The following is a 16,114-nucleotide window of genomic DNA, read 5'->3' on the forward strand; positions in this document are numbered from 1 at the left end:
CATCCTAGCTCACTTGTTGGTTCTAGATTGGGTTCCAGTTCACCTGCTGGTTCCAGAGCAGGATCATGGTTTAGCTCACTTCTTGGTTCAGGACCACGTGTTGGTTCAGGACTGCTGCTTGGTTTGGGACTGCTTCATGGTTCCAGAGCAGGTTCTAACTTGCTTGATGGTTCCAGATTGTGTTCTGCCTCACTTGTTGGTTCTAGAGAATGTTCTAGCTTGCTTGTTGGGTCTAGATCAGGTTCCAGGTCAGCATGTGGTTCTAGAGAAGGGTTGGGTTCTGAAGGGGGGGAGGTCCTAGAATCTAGTTCAGGGGGTACTCCTGTTTTGTCATCTCACAAGGATTTGTGGTACTTGCTGCTGATGATAGCAGTCTCGCTGGGCTTTTTCTTTGTTTTTTTTTTTTTTTTCTTGCATGCTCTTTTTCTTCTTTGTGGCTCTTTTGAGTTGAAGGCCCATAGGATGGGGTTCCTATCATCCTATAAAGTGCAGCTCTCCCAAGTTTCTAGCACGCTGACTCTTGCTGCCTCAGTGGTCATTCTTTTCTCTGGAGACAAAATTGGAAACTGGATACATGGCAAGGTCCTTCTTGCCGGTGACCTTCACAGCAACTGGTTGCCATGCTCCTGCTCTGAGTATTCTTGCCAGCCTAAGAGTCTTGTCTAACACTTGTCGAATTGGCTTTGGTACCTCGCTCTTGCACCCAGAAGCACTTCAGCCAGGGAAGGTGTGTCCATGCAGCTCAGAAAGGGATCAACAATTCTACAGTACACTCGAGTACTTGCACCCACAGCTGTGAATGACATGCTAGCCCAAAGGCTGAAAAAGAAACAGCTGAATCTCGCCAGCAAGACTGAAATCTGCTGCATCACTTGCCCGCGGACTACTAATGCACGAGAATGTTGCAATAACCATTGCGGTCGCTGGCAGAGCTGTTCTGCAACCTTGCCTGAAGTACAAGGGTTTGAAAGGCATGAAGATGAGATTACCTGGTCTCCTTATTGCTGGAGTCCACCGATAAGTTTATGATTGCTATAGGTAGTTGAAGCGCTGTAAGCAATTGTTGGGCTGACACTGCTGCTTTTGTACTACAATGTCAAGGGTTGAATATCTAGCAATACTATATAATTTTGTGGTCCTCTTTAAGTTGTACTCAGGGCTGGCTTGCCAGTGCAGATGTACAGAGAGGACTTAGAAATAGCTGTGTCCTCTCCGTTTGCTTTGAAAAAGTTTAAGAGTATCTGTGCTCTGGCATGTAATATATTACTCCATGTTCACTGTTTCTTAAGGCAAAACAACGTATGGTGGTACGATTGTATGTAAATTCATGTTGTGCTGTGATGATTAAGATGCGTAACTGCTTCTGGGGTATACCCAGGAGCTATTCATGCTCGTGGCTGCTGAAAAGCCATCTGGAGTAATGGAAAGTAGGGGGTGAGGAAGGTAAATATAGCCTTTGGATATACCTTTTAAATAAGTGTTTGCACTTCCGTTTCACTTTCCAAGATCAAGTGCTTCACAAATGAACTATTAAGTGCTATTTTAGAAGTGAGAATGTGAAGGCACACAAAGGTGAAATATTTGGTCTTATGCAATGAAAGGAATCAAAAACAAAGGTGTGAAAATTTACAGAATGGTTTGGGTTTTTTTCTGAATCAGATCCACTAATACAATGCTGATTTACATTTGAAATAGTTATTTCCAAGCAAAGGAGGAATAAGAAGATAATTGTATTAATGTTCATGATTAAAGCAGGAACTAGAAGAAATTAAGTGGAAAAATTATTTCTCTAGTGATACCAACATGCAGTGGGAGATAATAAAGGGAAAAGGGGAGGGAGTTTTTCTCTGTTAAAAAAAAAGTTGAGAAGGTAAAATGTTGATAATGATCTCAAGAAGAGCATGCAAACGGGTGTAAATATCTTATGTCTCGGATTAGGGCTGGAAAGACTTTAAATATGCAAATTAAGATTATTTTTAATGTGTTAGACTGATACGATTTTCTTCTCACCTGTTTGTTTTAGGTGTTCAGACCTTCACCGATACCATGTTATCTCCATATACCTTCTATTCCTATTACGTCCAAGCCAGCAACGTTCATGGTTTTACAAGCAGTGCCTCAGTGACATACAGGACAAAATCTGGGACACCTACAGGAAGCTTACATTTAAATCCTGTCTTTCCTGTTAGTCACCACTCAGTTTTACTTTACTGGACAAGCCTCTCTAATGACTCTGGGCCCATAGAGAAATACATTTTGACGTGTAATAGCTTGGTTGATCTTCAGCCTTGTGGCCAGTATGAAGGCTCAAAAAATTCAGCAATTATTTGGAATCTCATTCCATTTACAAAGTATATTTTTTCTGTGCAAGCTTGTACCAGTGGAGGCTGCTTAAAGAGCCAGCCAGTAACAGTAATTACTGCACAAGCTCCTCCAGAAGGGCTGCGCCCACCAATGATCGAAACTATCAGCTCTACAGAACTGGCTGTGGAATGGTCACCACCTGAGAAACCAAATGGTAGGACATTGTATTTACTTTTGTAAGTCAAAGATTTTGCAAAGAAAAAGCAGCTTTTTCTCAAATCTGGTTAGAATATCCTTATCCATGTGACATAAATTGAGAATGAAGTAAAACATTGTCTTAATTTGTCTGTCTGCCACTAAACATATCCTCAGAGCCTGTTTTATTGTTTTGGAGTCCTGAACTCCAACTGAATGTGTTGGGTCCAGAATTTAGCCCTTAGTGGCATCTGCTGCAGCAAAAATCACATTTATAATTAAACATTTACAGTAAAATTAATTTTTTCCTAATTTGCCAGATCACCTAGTTCAGACAGATGTGGTGATATTGCCTTACAGAGAATAAATAAGCAGATAACAGTTATGGGAAAAAAAAAGATCTAAGAATTAACAGAGAAGTCTGGTTTTAGAACCATCCGTCATGAGTAGTAACTAATTCTATTACCAGTATAACTTTGTTAGGGATTAGGCGATTGCCAAGAGTTGCTGGTCTAACTTGCGTAATAATATTTTAGGGTTCTGAAACTGAGAAGGCAGCTGTTGTAGGATACTTCTGTGATGCCACAGATTTTACTTGTAAACACTTTATCTTTTAGTATACATGCAATGGAGCTTTGTGAGCTTGTACTTACATGCACAAATATTTGTGCATGAGAAAACAAGCATTTTGATCTGTTCACATGAAGGGCATCTCTGTATGGGGAGCTCAGTTTTTTCTTCGAACATCTTATTTGCTAGCTATTACCAGATTAGGCAGGAAGAATGCCCACACAAGAATGCCTGCATGTATTTAGAGGGGCAGTTCCTGATACTTGTTGTTAGTACTTGTCCCTCAACCTGTAGTATATACTCTTCATAGTTTACTTCATAGCCATTGCATGCATGTAATTGCCAGCATAGGCAGATTTAAGCAAAGCTCATATTTCTTTTGATGTCTGGTCAGATTTCCTGGTCTTTCCAAAGGCAAAGAGAGAAGCTTTTTCTCCCAAGCCACCTCTCCAGTTCTCTGCATGAGTACAGCCCCAAATATATACATTATATGGTAATTAACTATCTCCTGGCTTTGCTATGTCTCTCATCTTTTCTATTTGGGAAATCTCTAGTCAGCTTTTTTATGCTCTCTTCCTATAGTTAAATTGCTTCCATGATCCAACCTAGATCATGTATCACTTCATACCACAATACTGAAGTTTTTTTTTTCCCAAAGTGGTGAGACCTTCCTGTGTACGTAATAGGTTTATGTTGATGAAAAACTGACACATGTTCTAAAAGGTTAGCATTAAACTGTCACTCAAAAATTCCCTACATTGTTGTGTTTAAAAAAAAAAAAATGTAAATATCCTTTTGAAAATCAGAGGCCTGAAGTAATTTCCAGTAACATTTGATCAGAACTTTAGGATATCGTCTTCCAGTGAGAATGGAAGAACTCATACTGTAATCCAGCCATTTGTTTTCAAATCCCACAGTTGCATGGAGGGGAAAATAAACAATGTGATGCAAGAAATGCCAAAGTGAGCATTTGGATGAAAACAGCAGAAATGAGGAAAACTTCTTATGCTATATTTTCTGTGATGTTGATTGATTGATTGTTAGCTCATGAAATATACTGATGTTGGTATTTTAGTAGAACTCTAGAAATCATTTAAATGCACTAATTTTTCTGGCTCGTTTTTTTCTCTAGGCGTAATTATAAGATATGAACTTTACATGAGAAAAAAATTAAAACCAGCTGGGAACTTTCTTCCTCCTGAAATTCGTATTTTCCAAAGCAGTGGATGGCTCAGTCCTCAACCAGTTATGGAGTCTCCTAATGAAAATGCCCTGGCTCCACCGCAGACCAGTACCACAGTCACTGATCTGGAGCCATTCACAGAGTATGAATTTTATGTGCTAGCATTAAACATGGCAGGTAGCATATCTTCCGACTGGATATCAGGACGAACAGGAGAGGCTGGTAAGTAGTGGTTTGAATTTTTGTGATAAAAATGAAAGGAAAACCTAAATTAGAATGCATTCTTAATTTTTTTTTCAATAAAATGTGTCTAGAGATGATTCAAATCAGGACAAATTCTCATTTTTTAACTAATTAAAGATAGGTCAGATTATCTCAGAACTTAGCATGTTAAGCAAAAACGTTTTCTTCACCATAAAATCATATTGTTGAAGAAAATAATCCCTGTCAATTAAGCCAAAATTTCAAAACTACAAGACTGCAAAATCTACCAAGCAATGTTTGCATTCTCCACTATTTTCCCAGTTGTTATTTATATGTTCTTTAACGAGAGAAAATATGAAAAAAGATTGGTTTTGTCACAAATGTATTAACAGTTGGTGTGAATCAGGAATGCTGTCCAAGAAGGTACATATATTCAAATGAGTTTTCCTGAACAGAGGCTTTGATTGTTTAGAATGCAATTTTTTTTTAAGAACTTGAGAGGGTTACCTTTTCTGGTGTACAGTGCTTAAAACTTCATATGCTTTTATGGATGCCAAGTGTCATAATAGGGACCATTTTTTCCAGAAGTTTAACCCATTCACAACAGCTCTTATTATGATCCTTCTCTTCAGATTTTCAAAAGGGCTTGCCACTTGGCATATTATTTGAAATAACAGCTATTTATTTCAATGCTTTCATTAGAAATTTAAGGTTTTTAGGCTGATAGAGCCTATGTTTTGGCATTAAACATCTCCGTTACATCACTGATGCTTTTGTTTGCTGTTAGCTTGAAAATCATATCCTCAGTCATTTGCTCCTGCAAAACAGCAGGCTAGACTAATTCCCCTTTCAAAATGAGTCTTTGTGCTTATCTGTTCTTAAATACTATACGTTATAAAAGTGTTAAATTATATTTGGGAAGAGGTCCATTAGTGTGGTTGTTTGTACGTAGCAGAAGTGCTGCGAGTTGGTATCCTATTATTACAGAGTAATCAGGTGGGGATTTAACTGCAATGCAAACAATCCTTTTACAGATTTACTATGGAAGGCAGGGGAACTGTTTTGTAAGAAGTGAGAGACATGTTAATTTCAAACTGGCCTAGCAAACAAAATTGCTTTTAAGATGCTGAAGTATTGAACACTTTTTGCTTTTATCAGTTTTTTCCCAGGTCGCATGAAGCTTTTCTTCAAGACTTTTTCATTTGTATGTACTTTCCTACCTGCTACAGGGGTTAGGACTTTAGTGCTGATTAGTATTTCTTTGAAGACATAGGCAGAGTTTTATTCTGCTTTCAGGGCCAGAGTAGAAAACAGGAGAATGATGGGTGAGCTACTTCTTATGTGCTATCAAAATAATCTGAAAATTCCAGTTAGACTTGAAAATAAGGTTAAAAAAAAAAAAAAAGAAAAAGAAAAGACTGTCTGAAATGGTGTTTTACAAATACAGTGAGAAAGCTTGCATTACGCACATTGCTTACTTATGAATGTTATTGTATTAATTTGATTTTAGCCCCAGTGTTCATGCCATCTCCATCAGTATTCCCTCTTTCACCATATTCCCTCAATGTGTCATGGGAAAAACCTGAAGATAATTTAACAAGAGGAGAAGTGATGGGATACAGCATCAGTTTGATGACAGAACAAAGGTTCTTGCCACCATTTTCCCAGGTATTATTGTTAGTTACATTAAGTTTTTCCTAACTGGTAATAATAAAATTGATAGTCTGATGTCCTCCTTGACGTTGCGATGAATTGGTTCCCTGATTTGCTGTATATCCTCTGATCTAACTTTTTCACCTATCAGGTTATGTTGAGTGCTCTGTAATGTTATACATTACTTTCAGGTTTTAAGTTGTATTCCTGAGCTGACTTGTTTTCAGTAGTGGGTGGGATTCAAAATTAGGAGGGATGGGATTGAGGAACAATATTTAAATTGTCTTGATCTTTGCACGTTCTGATTCTGTATTGTTGCTATATTTCCTGATATGCTTAAAGCCATGTTATTTTGTAGGAAACTGCATTTTCATTAAGAAGGTACCTGTCTGGCTTCCAGACAAAATCTTTGAAGTGGGGAAACCTGAAATAGCAGAAAACCAACTTTATAAAGTCTAAATATGTGATTTTAAAATACTGTTGTAATTTTTGAGTGACTGGGTTTGGCAAATAAACACCATGGTAGTAATCTAAAAGCTTAGGAATGAGCAAAGAAACACGATAGGTGATCAGAATGTGGGAGTGGATCTGATGCTCTGACATTGTATTTCTTGTTTCGGAGCTGATTTTGTCTTTCAGTGGTACCACAGATTGGCCTCAGTTTACTTGTCTATGAAGTGGGGATACTATTGCTCCTGGGGCTGTTGTAACAATACATAAATGTAAATTGCTTCTTGTCACAGGCTTGCAAGATTTTTCATCTAAGTAAACATCTGATAAAGAAGTTATCTAAAATATTTAAACGGTTTATTCAGTTCCACTCTCGCTGATAGCTTAAAGTAATGCTAAAGTAAAGCGGATTCAAATACATGTAGGTATTAGTTATTCCTTTCCCTCTTAATGCCTGGTAATCATGTCACTCATTCAATGGTGGTCAGGTTTCACCACTGAATAGTGCCATCTTCGTCATCTGGATTGTAGCTGCACTGTTTGTAGTAATAACTGCACCACCACACAGTTTTATGAGGCAATAACTTTGTTTCCTCATTTATCCACTCAGGAACTGGCTTATTACCTCATAAAACAGTGTGATGTGAAGTATTATAATCTAAATTCTAGCTTGTTCAAATGCTCCAAAATAATCCTCTCCATCAGTTGGTCTTGCAGGCTTTTCCACATCTAAATAAAGGAATCTGCAAATTCAGAGACAAGTTTCTTATTAGTGAACATGTCATCAATTAATAGGAATGAAAATATTATTAACCAACTGTTGTCTTCCAATCTGCTTTGCAGGTTTTGCATATAGCTGAGGCTCATGAGCTATCCTATGTAGCGACGGGATTAAAACCTTACAGGACGTACAACTTTACTGTTACTCTCTGCAATCAAATTGGTTGTGTAACCAGTGAGCCAGGCAAGGGGCAAACCTTGGCAGCTGGTAAGGAAACAATCTGTATCAAAGTGCAAAGCTGGCGCACAGTTTACAAATTAATACCATTAAGATGATCGTAGTTTGATGCACAGTGACAGGGGTAGGTGTTGTATTAATACAAAGTGACTTGCTTAATTATTATTTGTTTATCTTGACAGATTAAAACCAAAATGTTTTCAATGAAGGTTTAAGGTACACTATTATGGCAATAGGATTTGTGTACTGCTCTCTCAATTGCAAGTTATGGATATGTATATTTTTGTTCCTGTTTATTTAAACGGTAACTGTACATGAATGTAGCTGAATCCGTTCATTCATTTATGATGCTGAGAAATTGTTAACTTGTTGTTGGGGCTGTGTGTCATATTTGCATGATAGGGCATGTAAAATGCACATGCTGTGCAATGCCTTGCTTAACCCATGAAGGAGGAGTTGCATGGTTTTTCTATTAAACTCTAACACATGTACATAGTGTATTTGTGTGTCTAAATTGGAAGTAACATGTGTGCTTTGTGTCTGCTCTTTTTAAAATGTTTATTTAGCCCCTGAGATTTTGCTTTGTAGATGTGTATACTCAGTTTTCTACGGAAACAACGCTTAAGAATCTGCATATATGTGCTTGTGCACCTTAATAAATTTTCAGTCTTTGAGTTAATTTCAACCACATATGTCAGGGACTTCAAAGGTACTACCTTCCTATGAATTTAGGAGAAAATAAACATCAGTACAGAACAGAGATGGAGAAAGCCTGTATTTACTTTGAAGAAGACTGGCATGAACTCACTTCTTGGACATCAGAGGATCAAGAGGGTTTTGAGAGAGAAATTGTTAGGAAAAATCAGCTTCACAAGTCCCTTTATTCATGGAACGAGGTAGTTAGTACAGCTCTTTTATACTATAAATACAAGCTCAAAATCCATGCTATGTGATATAGTGGTGGCCACCTGCAGAGAGCTGACTGCTTAACATTGTGGTTTACTTTTGCATAGGCATTTAAAAACAAATTAATTACCTTCACAATATTAACATTTTCAGTTAAGCAATTAGTGCAGTTGTCATATGGATGTTATGATGATCATCTTTGAAATTATGTAATTTGGTCTCCTGTAGGAAAAAACTTGAAAATTTCTACTGTGCAGAATGTTTTCCTAGGCTCCCTGGGCTGTATTTGAGTTGCCTGAGTTCTGTCAAAGCTCCTCTGTGTAATCAACGAAGAGATATAGGAGCTTCCAGACAGGGAATAAGGAGTTGCCCGGAGCCAGTAAATAGGGAGCTTTATATACATGAACTGAAGTTGAATTTAAGTTGTTGGGACATTACCTCTAGTCTGTCCTCTGTTCTTCATCTGTCTGTCTAGTTAATTGCCTTTCCATTTGTTCTCAAGTGGAAGATAGATGATTCGTTTCTTGATTCACCATGTTGTCTTTGTGTTTCAGTGGGCAAAGATTGTTCTGTCGGTCTTCTCTCCTGCTGAATTGCTGATTTCAAAATCTAGTTTGTTTCTTCATCCTGCCACTGCTTAAAGTTTCAAGCTGGCCATCTACAGAGACTCCTACTTGTATGAGTATGACTTTATCCCATACCACACAGCCACACAAGGAACAGCATTCCAGTCTGTGCTGATAACCATGGAAACAAATATAGCCTAAATGGCACACCTTATTACTACAAATGATCCAACTTTGCATTTGTCCATTTATTAAAAGATTCAGAAACAACAGTTTAGTTATGCTTGACAGCTTGTTTATGACCATCTCCTCCCTGGTTGTGTTAATACTTAGAGACCTATCACGTTAGAGAAGACAGGAGAATAGAAAATAGAATAACAGACACATCCCCATTTATTAGCTGTTTTGGAGTGTAGCCTTTTCCTGCTTGCTGTTGTAAGCCTTGAAAGCAACAAATCATTTCTGTATCAGGTTCCTTTTATGTTTTTAAAGCATGTAAATGCAATGTCTTAAATTTTTTAACTAAAGAGTAAAACACTTAAATTTTGCACGCAATTTTATCTTCTGCCGTTCACATCTTCCATTTCTGGAAATACTTATGTGATGACTCTTAGATCAAAGAGAGTTCAAAATTGGAACAAAGTTAGGAGAAATTGGTCCCCGTCGTATGTAAAAATAGATGATCAAGTCTTAGTCCATTAATATCCTTTTGTGTCACTGAATGATGCAAAATGAAATTAAAATTGCCTTTCTAGGACTGTTGAGGAGCTCTGTTTCGTGAAGGAATGTCTCCCTGGCACAGAGACAGCCTCCCTGGCTGGATGCCAGTCCCCCCTCCATGCACTGGCAAAGGGAGCTTTTTGGAGGAAGTCTCGACTGAAATGTGCTCCAGCATGATGGTCCCCTTGCATCGTAATACAATCCAGGAGCTTTGAATTGAGTTCCAAGTTGGGCTAGAGGTTATACTAAATTAGACTAATTCTTCTCCTCTGATCCTGAGGAAGATAATGGAAAACCATCTCTACTCCGTCCATGTGTGGAGTACACTGATTTATCACATGGAGCATTTAAATCAATGGGTACCTTGATGACTGTGATTTTGGCGTGATGTATATTAGCAAGGGGCTTGCTTTTGGAATTGCCAATGTCTTCTAGAATTTGCCGCTAGAACTCTCAAATAATTTTTAAGCTTTGTTCATATCCATTAGGTCAATTTGAAGACTAGCTACAAAAAAAAAAGATACTCTTCAAAATCTATCCTTCTTTTTCTCTGGTAACATGTTTTTTTTTTTTTTTATATGGCATAACACAGCAAATAAAAACAAGGGCAGAAACAAGGGAGTGAAATCATTAGAAACAAAAATGCTGAGGAAAAAAAGTAAGAGGTTTTGAGAGAGGATTTAAAAGACAAAGAAAAGAGACTTCTGCAGACAGAGGCAGAATTTAGGGGTACGACCAAAGGGAGCAGAAGTCTCAGAAACAGTCTGCTGATCTTTCAGTAAGAAGTCTTTTGGGGTATAACTTAAAATTGGTTAAAGTAATCCAGAAGCAAACATAACAAGTAGATCCCTTCTAACCTGGTTCGGTATAGGCATCCGTACCAGGGATATCTCATGAGTAGCTTTGCAGGAGGAGAGTGAAAGAAAACTAAAATCAGCCATATGTCCTTGCGTCTGTCAGACTGGCAAAAATCTCCTCCTCATCAATATATACACCCACAATATTTGTAAATGGTAATAAAAGAAGACAATTAAGCCAGAAGAATGTGAGGAGAGAGAGTGGGGAAGCAAACACAATAGAGTTAATAAGAATTGAGTTATTTTATAAAAAAGCTGATTGGAGGCTGTCACAAATGCATATGAAACCCGGAAGAAGAATAAATAAAAGATCTTGCACAGGTATGCCTGATGTGTGACCAGCTCTGAGAACGGTAAAAAGTGTTGGAAGATCAATGTTACAGGGTAATGCAGTATTGGGATGAAAGATCAAAACAAGCATGTCAAGGTAATGGAAGAAGAGAATTAACCCATATCTGTTACTCAAAGAGAAGGTGACTGGAGAGAAATATAACCTCAATTTGGTATGTTCAGATAGAAATACACAGATAGTTGGCTTTTAAAGACTCAAATAATTAAAAAGTGTTTCATGCTTTTTCAGTCAGTATTTTAAACGACAGACTAAGGATGTGCATTCCACAATCCATGTGGTATTTTAAATACTCTTTATGCACTGCAATATTGTGCACATGCTATTGAAAGCCTTGGCTGATGGATGACAAAAGTTCATTTTTAATACTTTGTTTGAAACTTTGAAATCCAATTTGAGCTTCATTTTTGTCTTTGCTACCCCAAGATCGTCAAGTGGAATTGCATGTATGTAACTGAAAGCAATACTGGACAGTAATTATACATTTTTCATCTCAACACCTAGAGCCATATTTTACTTTATTCCTTTCTCCAGGTTCTGCTGATTTTAAATTCCTGTTTATTTTTGAGAATGGCATTCAGCCTGTTATTGTTACCAGGTCTCAGGGTATTTTTTATTTTTCAGAAGTGCTTTTGTGCTCTGTGGTTTTGTCTTGTGTAGGATTCTGAGCTGGTACCTTGGAATCTACAGAACTGTATTAGCTGGTACCAGCGAAAGACCTGTTCCCTTAAAAGTGATTTTTTGACAACGTGTTTGCATAAAGTTATTAATTACTTCCATTATTCTTTGCAGCGTGTCTACCAAGACAAAACATGCACGTTTTCCACATTTTTCAGTCAGGCAGAGAAGCATCTTTTTTTTTTTTTTTTTTTTTCCCAGCAATTTCTGGCATTTCAACAGGATGGAATTAGCCATGTGAGTGCTTGGACTAGTACAATTGCTTGTCCTACCCCCCTCAAATCAGATAGTCAAAGGGTGCCTTAGACAATCTATACAGCTATGTTTCATTAACTACTGTGTGACTGAGCTTATTTCTTGTAATTAAGTTCGTCTTTCCTTTGCCCTTCTTAATTTTTTTTTCTTAAACTTCATTTAAAAAGCATTTTTTAAGAGACACCAAAGTATGGCTTTGTGATTGCTGCCATTTACCCCAGCACATTGTATTCCTGATCCTTTGCTTTTGATGGCAATTACAGGGTTCAGAAGCTAATTTGTAGAAGATATTCTTCCAGCACCAGCTGCATCTGGCTTCTTGGCAGACTTCTCAAACAGTTGTATTGGTGGCTTTGGAGTTGCCTCTGGGTTTGCTGGGGTAATGATGCTGATGGGCTTTCTGGGCTGTCTTACACTCCTTGATGTCATTTTCTTTTTGATTACCCTTTTAATCTGAGTAATTTGTCCATTTTTTCCATTCATGAATAAGGTCCGGTGCAAGCCCTTTTCAAAAGCCTCAACCCATTTGTCATGGCAATACAGCATTTGTTTATGCCTGTCATAGACTGCTTTTCTACCAAATGCTATGCCTCAATTTTAAAATCACAAATACCCATTAAACAGGTAATAAGTAATGTATATTCTCCTTTGTTACAGAAGAGAAATGCAAGGGCCATTTGCTGCTGGTCTGAAAACACAGATTGTTTTGCATGCATGTACATAAGTCTCTTCATTGTGAATAGGACCCAAAGTGATTAAACAAGCACTCTTAATATGTTAATTTATAATTTTAATTACAACAATCTTGTATATATAGTCATTAGTGAATACTAATATAAATATTTTTCTACCTTTTTATTCATAATGCATAAACCAATCATCCAGTTACTTCTCGGCAGTTGCCTGTTTCCGTTTCATAATACAATCTTTGTTCTTAGTTATGAATGCATTTTGTTCATTCCTGTCTTGAATAATCCCTCATTAAGCTAGTCACTTTCTGCTCCATGCTAAAAAGGAAAAATTATCATGCAAATGTGGCATGCCATATTAAAAAGCACATTACCAAACACTTTTGTTGCTGTCCTTCAATTAGTTTCCCTTCTTTGAATTTAATTTCATTTGTTGTTAAACTACCGACTTGATGTATGGACTCATGAATTTGAGGCTGCTGCCAAGAATGTAGCAGGAAAAAAAATCAAAGCCTCTTCAGAAAGCTACAGAGGCAAAGCTGAAATGAATTTGCTTCACCTTTGACAAGAACACTTGAGCAGCATTGGAATTCTCTGATGATTCAGCTTGGCTAATTATCCAATTATTTATTTCAAGAATAAAGATACTGTTTTACAATTAGAAAAGTGTAAAGTAATCTGAGAAATTTCATAATGACAGATGACTTAAGTAACTTCTGAGATAGATAAATAGTATCTGCTCAAACTTGTCTTGCCAATTGTTCAAGCTGTAGTTAAACTGCTCTTTGAGTTTCAGGAAATGTCTAGGGATTCAAAAGTTATTTGTTTCTTCTCCCCTACGAATCACATATTATACTTCAGAAAATAGCTCAGCTTGTTCCTTTCCTTCTGTGTCAAATTTGCAACGTTTTTAAGCTATGTTTAAGTTGCATTCCTCTTGATTAAAAGCTTTTGGTTCAAAGCAATACTTTTTAATTGCCTAATGATATAAGTCAGTTCTTAGGAAAGAACCGTGCATTTAGGAGTTCATTTGCAATATAACTGAAAAATTCATTGCATGGCAGTAAAACAATTTACTGTTAATTACAAGGAGAAGAATTTGCTGTACCATGCTCACAGATTGCCATGAATCATGCAGCACTCCTAGAGATTTATAACAGATGTGTAAGTGGGATGAATTAGCAGGGTTTAATAACAGAGACACAAATCATGCAGACTTCAAGGAGCTTTAATTGATATACTAGAATGTGACGGGCATGAATCACTCAGCCATTCAACAGCACTGTAACATATGGTCAGCTCAATATGCTGCATCTTAAATCGGTTGGTGAGTCGTTGGTTGTCCCATATGGTGGAAGCAATATATTTTTCATGATTTTTAAAAAATACTGTGTATTACATCTATTTTTAAAGAAATATGATTGTAACATATCCATGTTACTAAATTTTCTTTTGATGTCCGTTAAGGGTGGGTTTTGTTCTTTTTGGGGGAAGAGTCCAAAATGGACTCTAAAGAATCTTCTAAAAAAAAAAAAAAATAAATATATATATATCTCAAAATACTGTCAGAAGATACAAGTATTATTTCTTTACTCATACGTTGTTGAAATGACTGATACTATTGTGAAGCGCAGAGGAAGAAATGATCATACCAGAAACGCTATGGCGATCTCAGGGTCCTCTGAACTAATAACTTGCAGCAAAAATGAAATGGATGACTAATAGTGAGGGGTGTAATTTTACCTGCAAGGTAAACTCCAAGGTGAAAAATACCCCAAGGTTTTCTTTAAGTTTTTGTCTTCAAATTTGCCAAACATTCCATTTTAATTTTTATGTATGCCTTTTGAATTCAACTGAACAATAATTAAAACCTGTATACTTTTTGTTACTCTTACCTTCCTGAACTATTCAGAGTGGCTAATTGAAGGCTTCTGTGGAAGGGTACACAAATATCTACCTACAGTATGCTGAGCAGTAGTTATTCAAACATATGTAAGCCTGTTAAATTTAGCCACAGTGCAAATATGTTATTCCTGGGACAAGAATCTGGCAGGGTATGGAAAAGCTTTAGCAGTTGTATTAGTAAACCTGACAGACTTGAGAAAGGAGTATTGTATCCTTAGAACCGTGGCTGCCAGAATTTAATGTCAACAATTAAAATTTATTTTGATCCTTACCTAGTGTTTATTACTGTTTGTATACACAACAGACCTTACTAATACAGAGATGCACTATTAGATGGAATTACCATCTGTTCAGAGCGAAATGCTGGCATCTGTCTTTTGAGTCTAAAACTAAAATGATATTATTTCAAACAAAACAAAATTAACTGCTCTTTACTTACCAACTTCATTTTTGTGTACATGTGTGTGCATACACACATGGGAAAGGCTTATTTGTAATGACCTGTGTAGCAACATCTATATTTAGATATATGACTTCAACATAAGCTGTATGGACCATCTGTCTTTACTGGTCTTTTTTGTGCCCTCTGCTACACAATGGCATGCAGCAATCATGGGCTTTTAAATACTGTTTTAGCTTTATAATATATTAAATATGTATTATATGGCAAGGCATTAAAACTACATAATTAAAATACACAAAATGTGACTTTGAATCCACTAAAATGTAGTATGCTCATTATTTTGACAGATGTGTCTTAACAGAACGTGACTAAAAAAAATTAAATAGGTAAAATTATAGTCGATTCATCTTTCAGAAAGTAGCTACAGGTACCACAGTGACACCTTTAGGAAAATATATACTGTATCTTTTAGTCTTGAATATTTTTAATTTCAACATTTAGTACCCTGCTGGGCTCGTGCTACAGATTTCTTTTCAGTCCTGTCTGTTCCTGTGCAGAGTTTGGTTTTCTGTTTTGTTTGGTTTTGTTTTTGGTTTTTTTTTTTTTAACTTGTGTAACCTATTATGTACAGTCTTCCACTGTCTTGATGCACAAGAATTCTCAAGCATCAATGAGACTGTAGTTTAAATACTAATGTTATAGCAAAGATGTTACTTTCTGTAAGGGTAGGCTTCTGTTCCATATATCACAAAATAATAAATTGTGTCATGCCAGTGTTTAATGCGTGTACACAGTGCATTAACTGTAACTGTAGTACATTTATTTGTGCTAGAGGAGACTTGAAAATGATTAAAAAATCAATACTTCCCTGTCAGAGAAGCAAGTGTTACGATGCATTTAAGTAGTTAATTGCATAAGGCCCATAAAAGCTTCAGGTTTGGGTATCAGAGATGCTATAATTATGGTCCAAGTAGCTGCCGTTTATTAATACTAGACTTTAAAGGAAGATATAGTTATTGTCATGAGGGTTAGTTAGCTGTATGTGTTTTAGAAATAATGAATTTTAGCATTTCTGTTTTACCATCAGTAAGCTGAACTGGAGGGCTCAACCTTTTATGTTCGCATTTAAAATGCTGACGTACACTAGTTCCCTCCAAAGGTGAAGTTTTGATTGTTAAGCCATGTTTTCTATTTAAACTTGTGCATTAATACCACAATTCATTAGTGCTGTGCCCTACTTATGCAGGAAAGCTTATGACCTCACGCTGT

General features: G+C 36.8%; 1 protein-coding gene across 1 annotated transcript in view; it reads left to right on the forward strand.

Annotated features, from left to right (window-relative positions):
* USH2A (usherin) overlaps positions 1 to 16,114 on the forward strand; it is a 391,921-nt gene that overhangs the window by 89,438 nt on the left and 286,369 nt on the right. The window contains exons 16-19 of the mRNA XM_087774988.1: positions 2,024 to 2,518; positions 4,202 to 4,474; positions 5,967 to 6,124; positions 7,403 to 7,547. Coding sequence (XP_087631114.1) covers positions 2,024 to 2,518; positions 4,202 to 4,474; positions 5,967 to 6,124; positions 7,403 to 7,547 — 1,071 coding nt within the window. The remainder of the gene's footprint in view (positions 1 to 2,023; positions 2,519 to 4,201; positions 4,475 to 5,966; positions 6,125 to 7,402; positions 7,548 to 16,114) is intronic.

The sequence above is a fragment of the Nipponia nippon genome, unplaced genomic scaffold, assembly GCF_047370975.1.
Source record: "Nipponia nippon isolate SJK-2023a ecotype South Korea unplaced genomic scaffold, ASM4737097v1 scaffold_4, whole genome shotgun sequence".
Lineage (NCBI taxonomy): Eukaryota > Metazoa > Chordata > Aves > Pelecaniformes > Threskiornithidae > Nipponia > Nipponia nippon.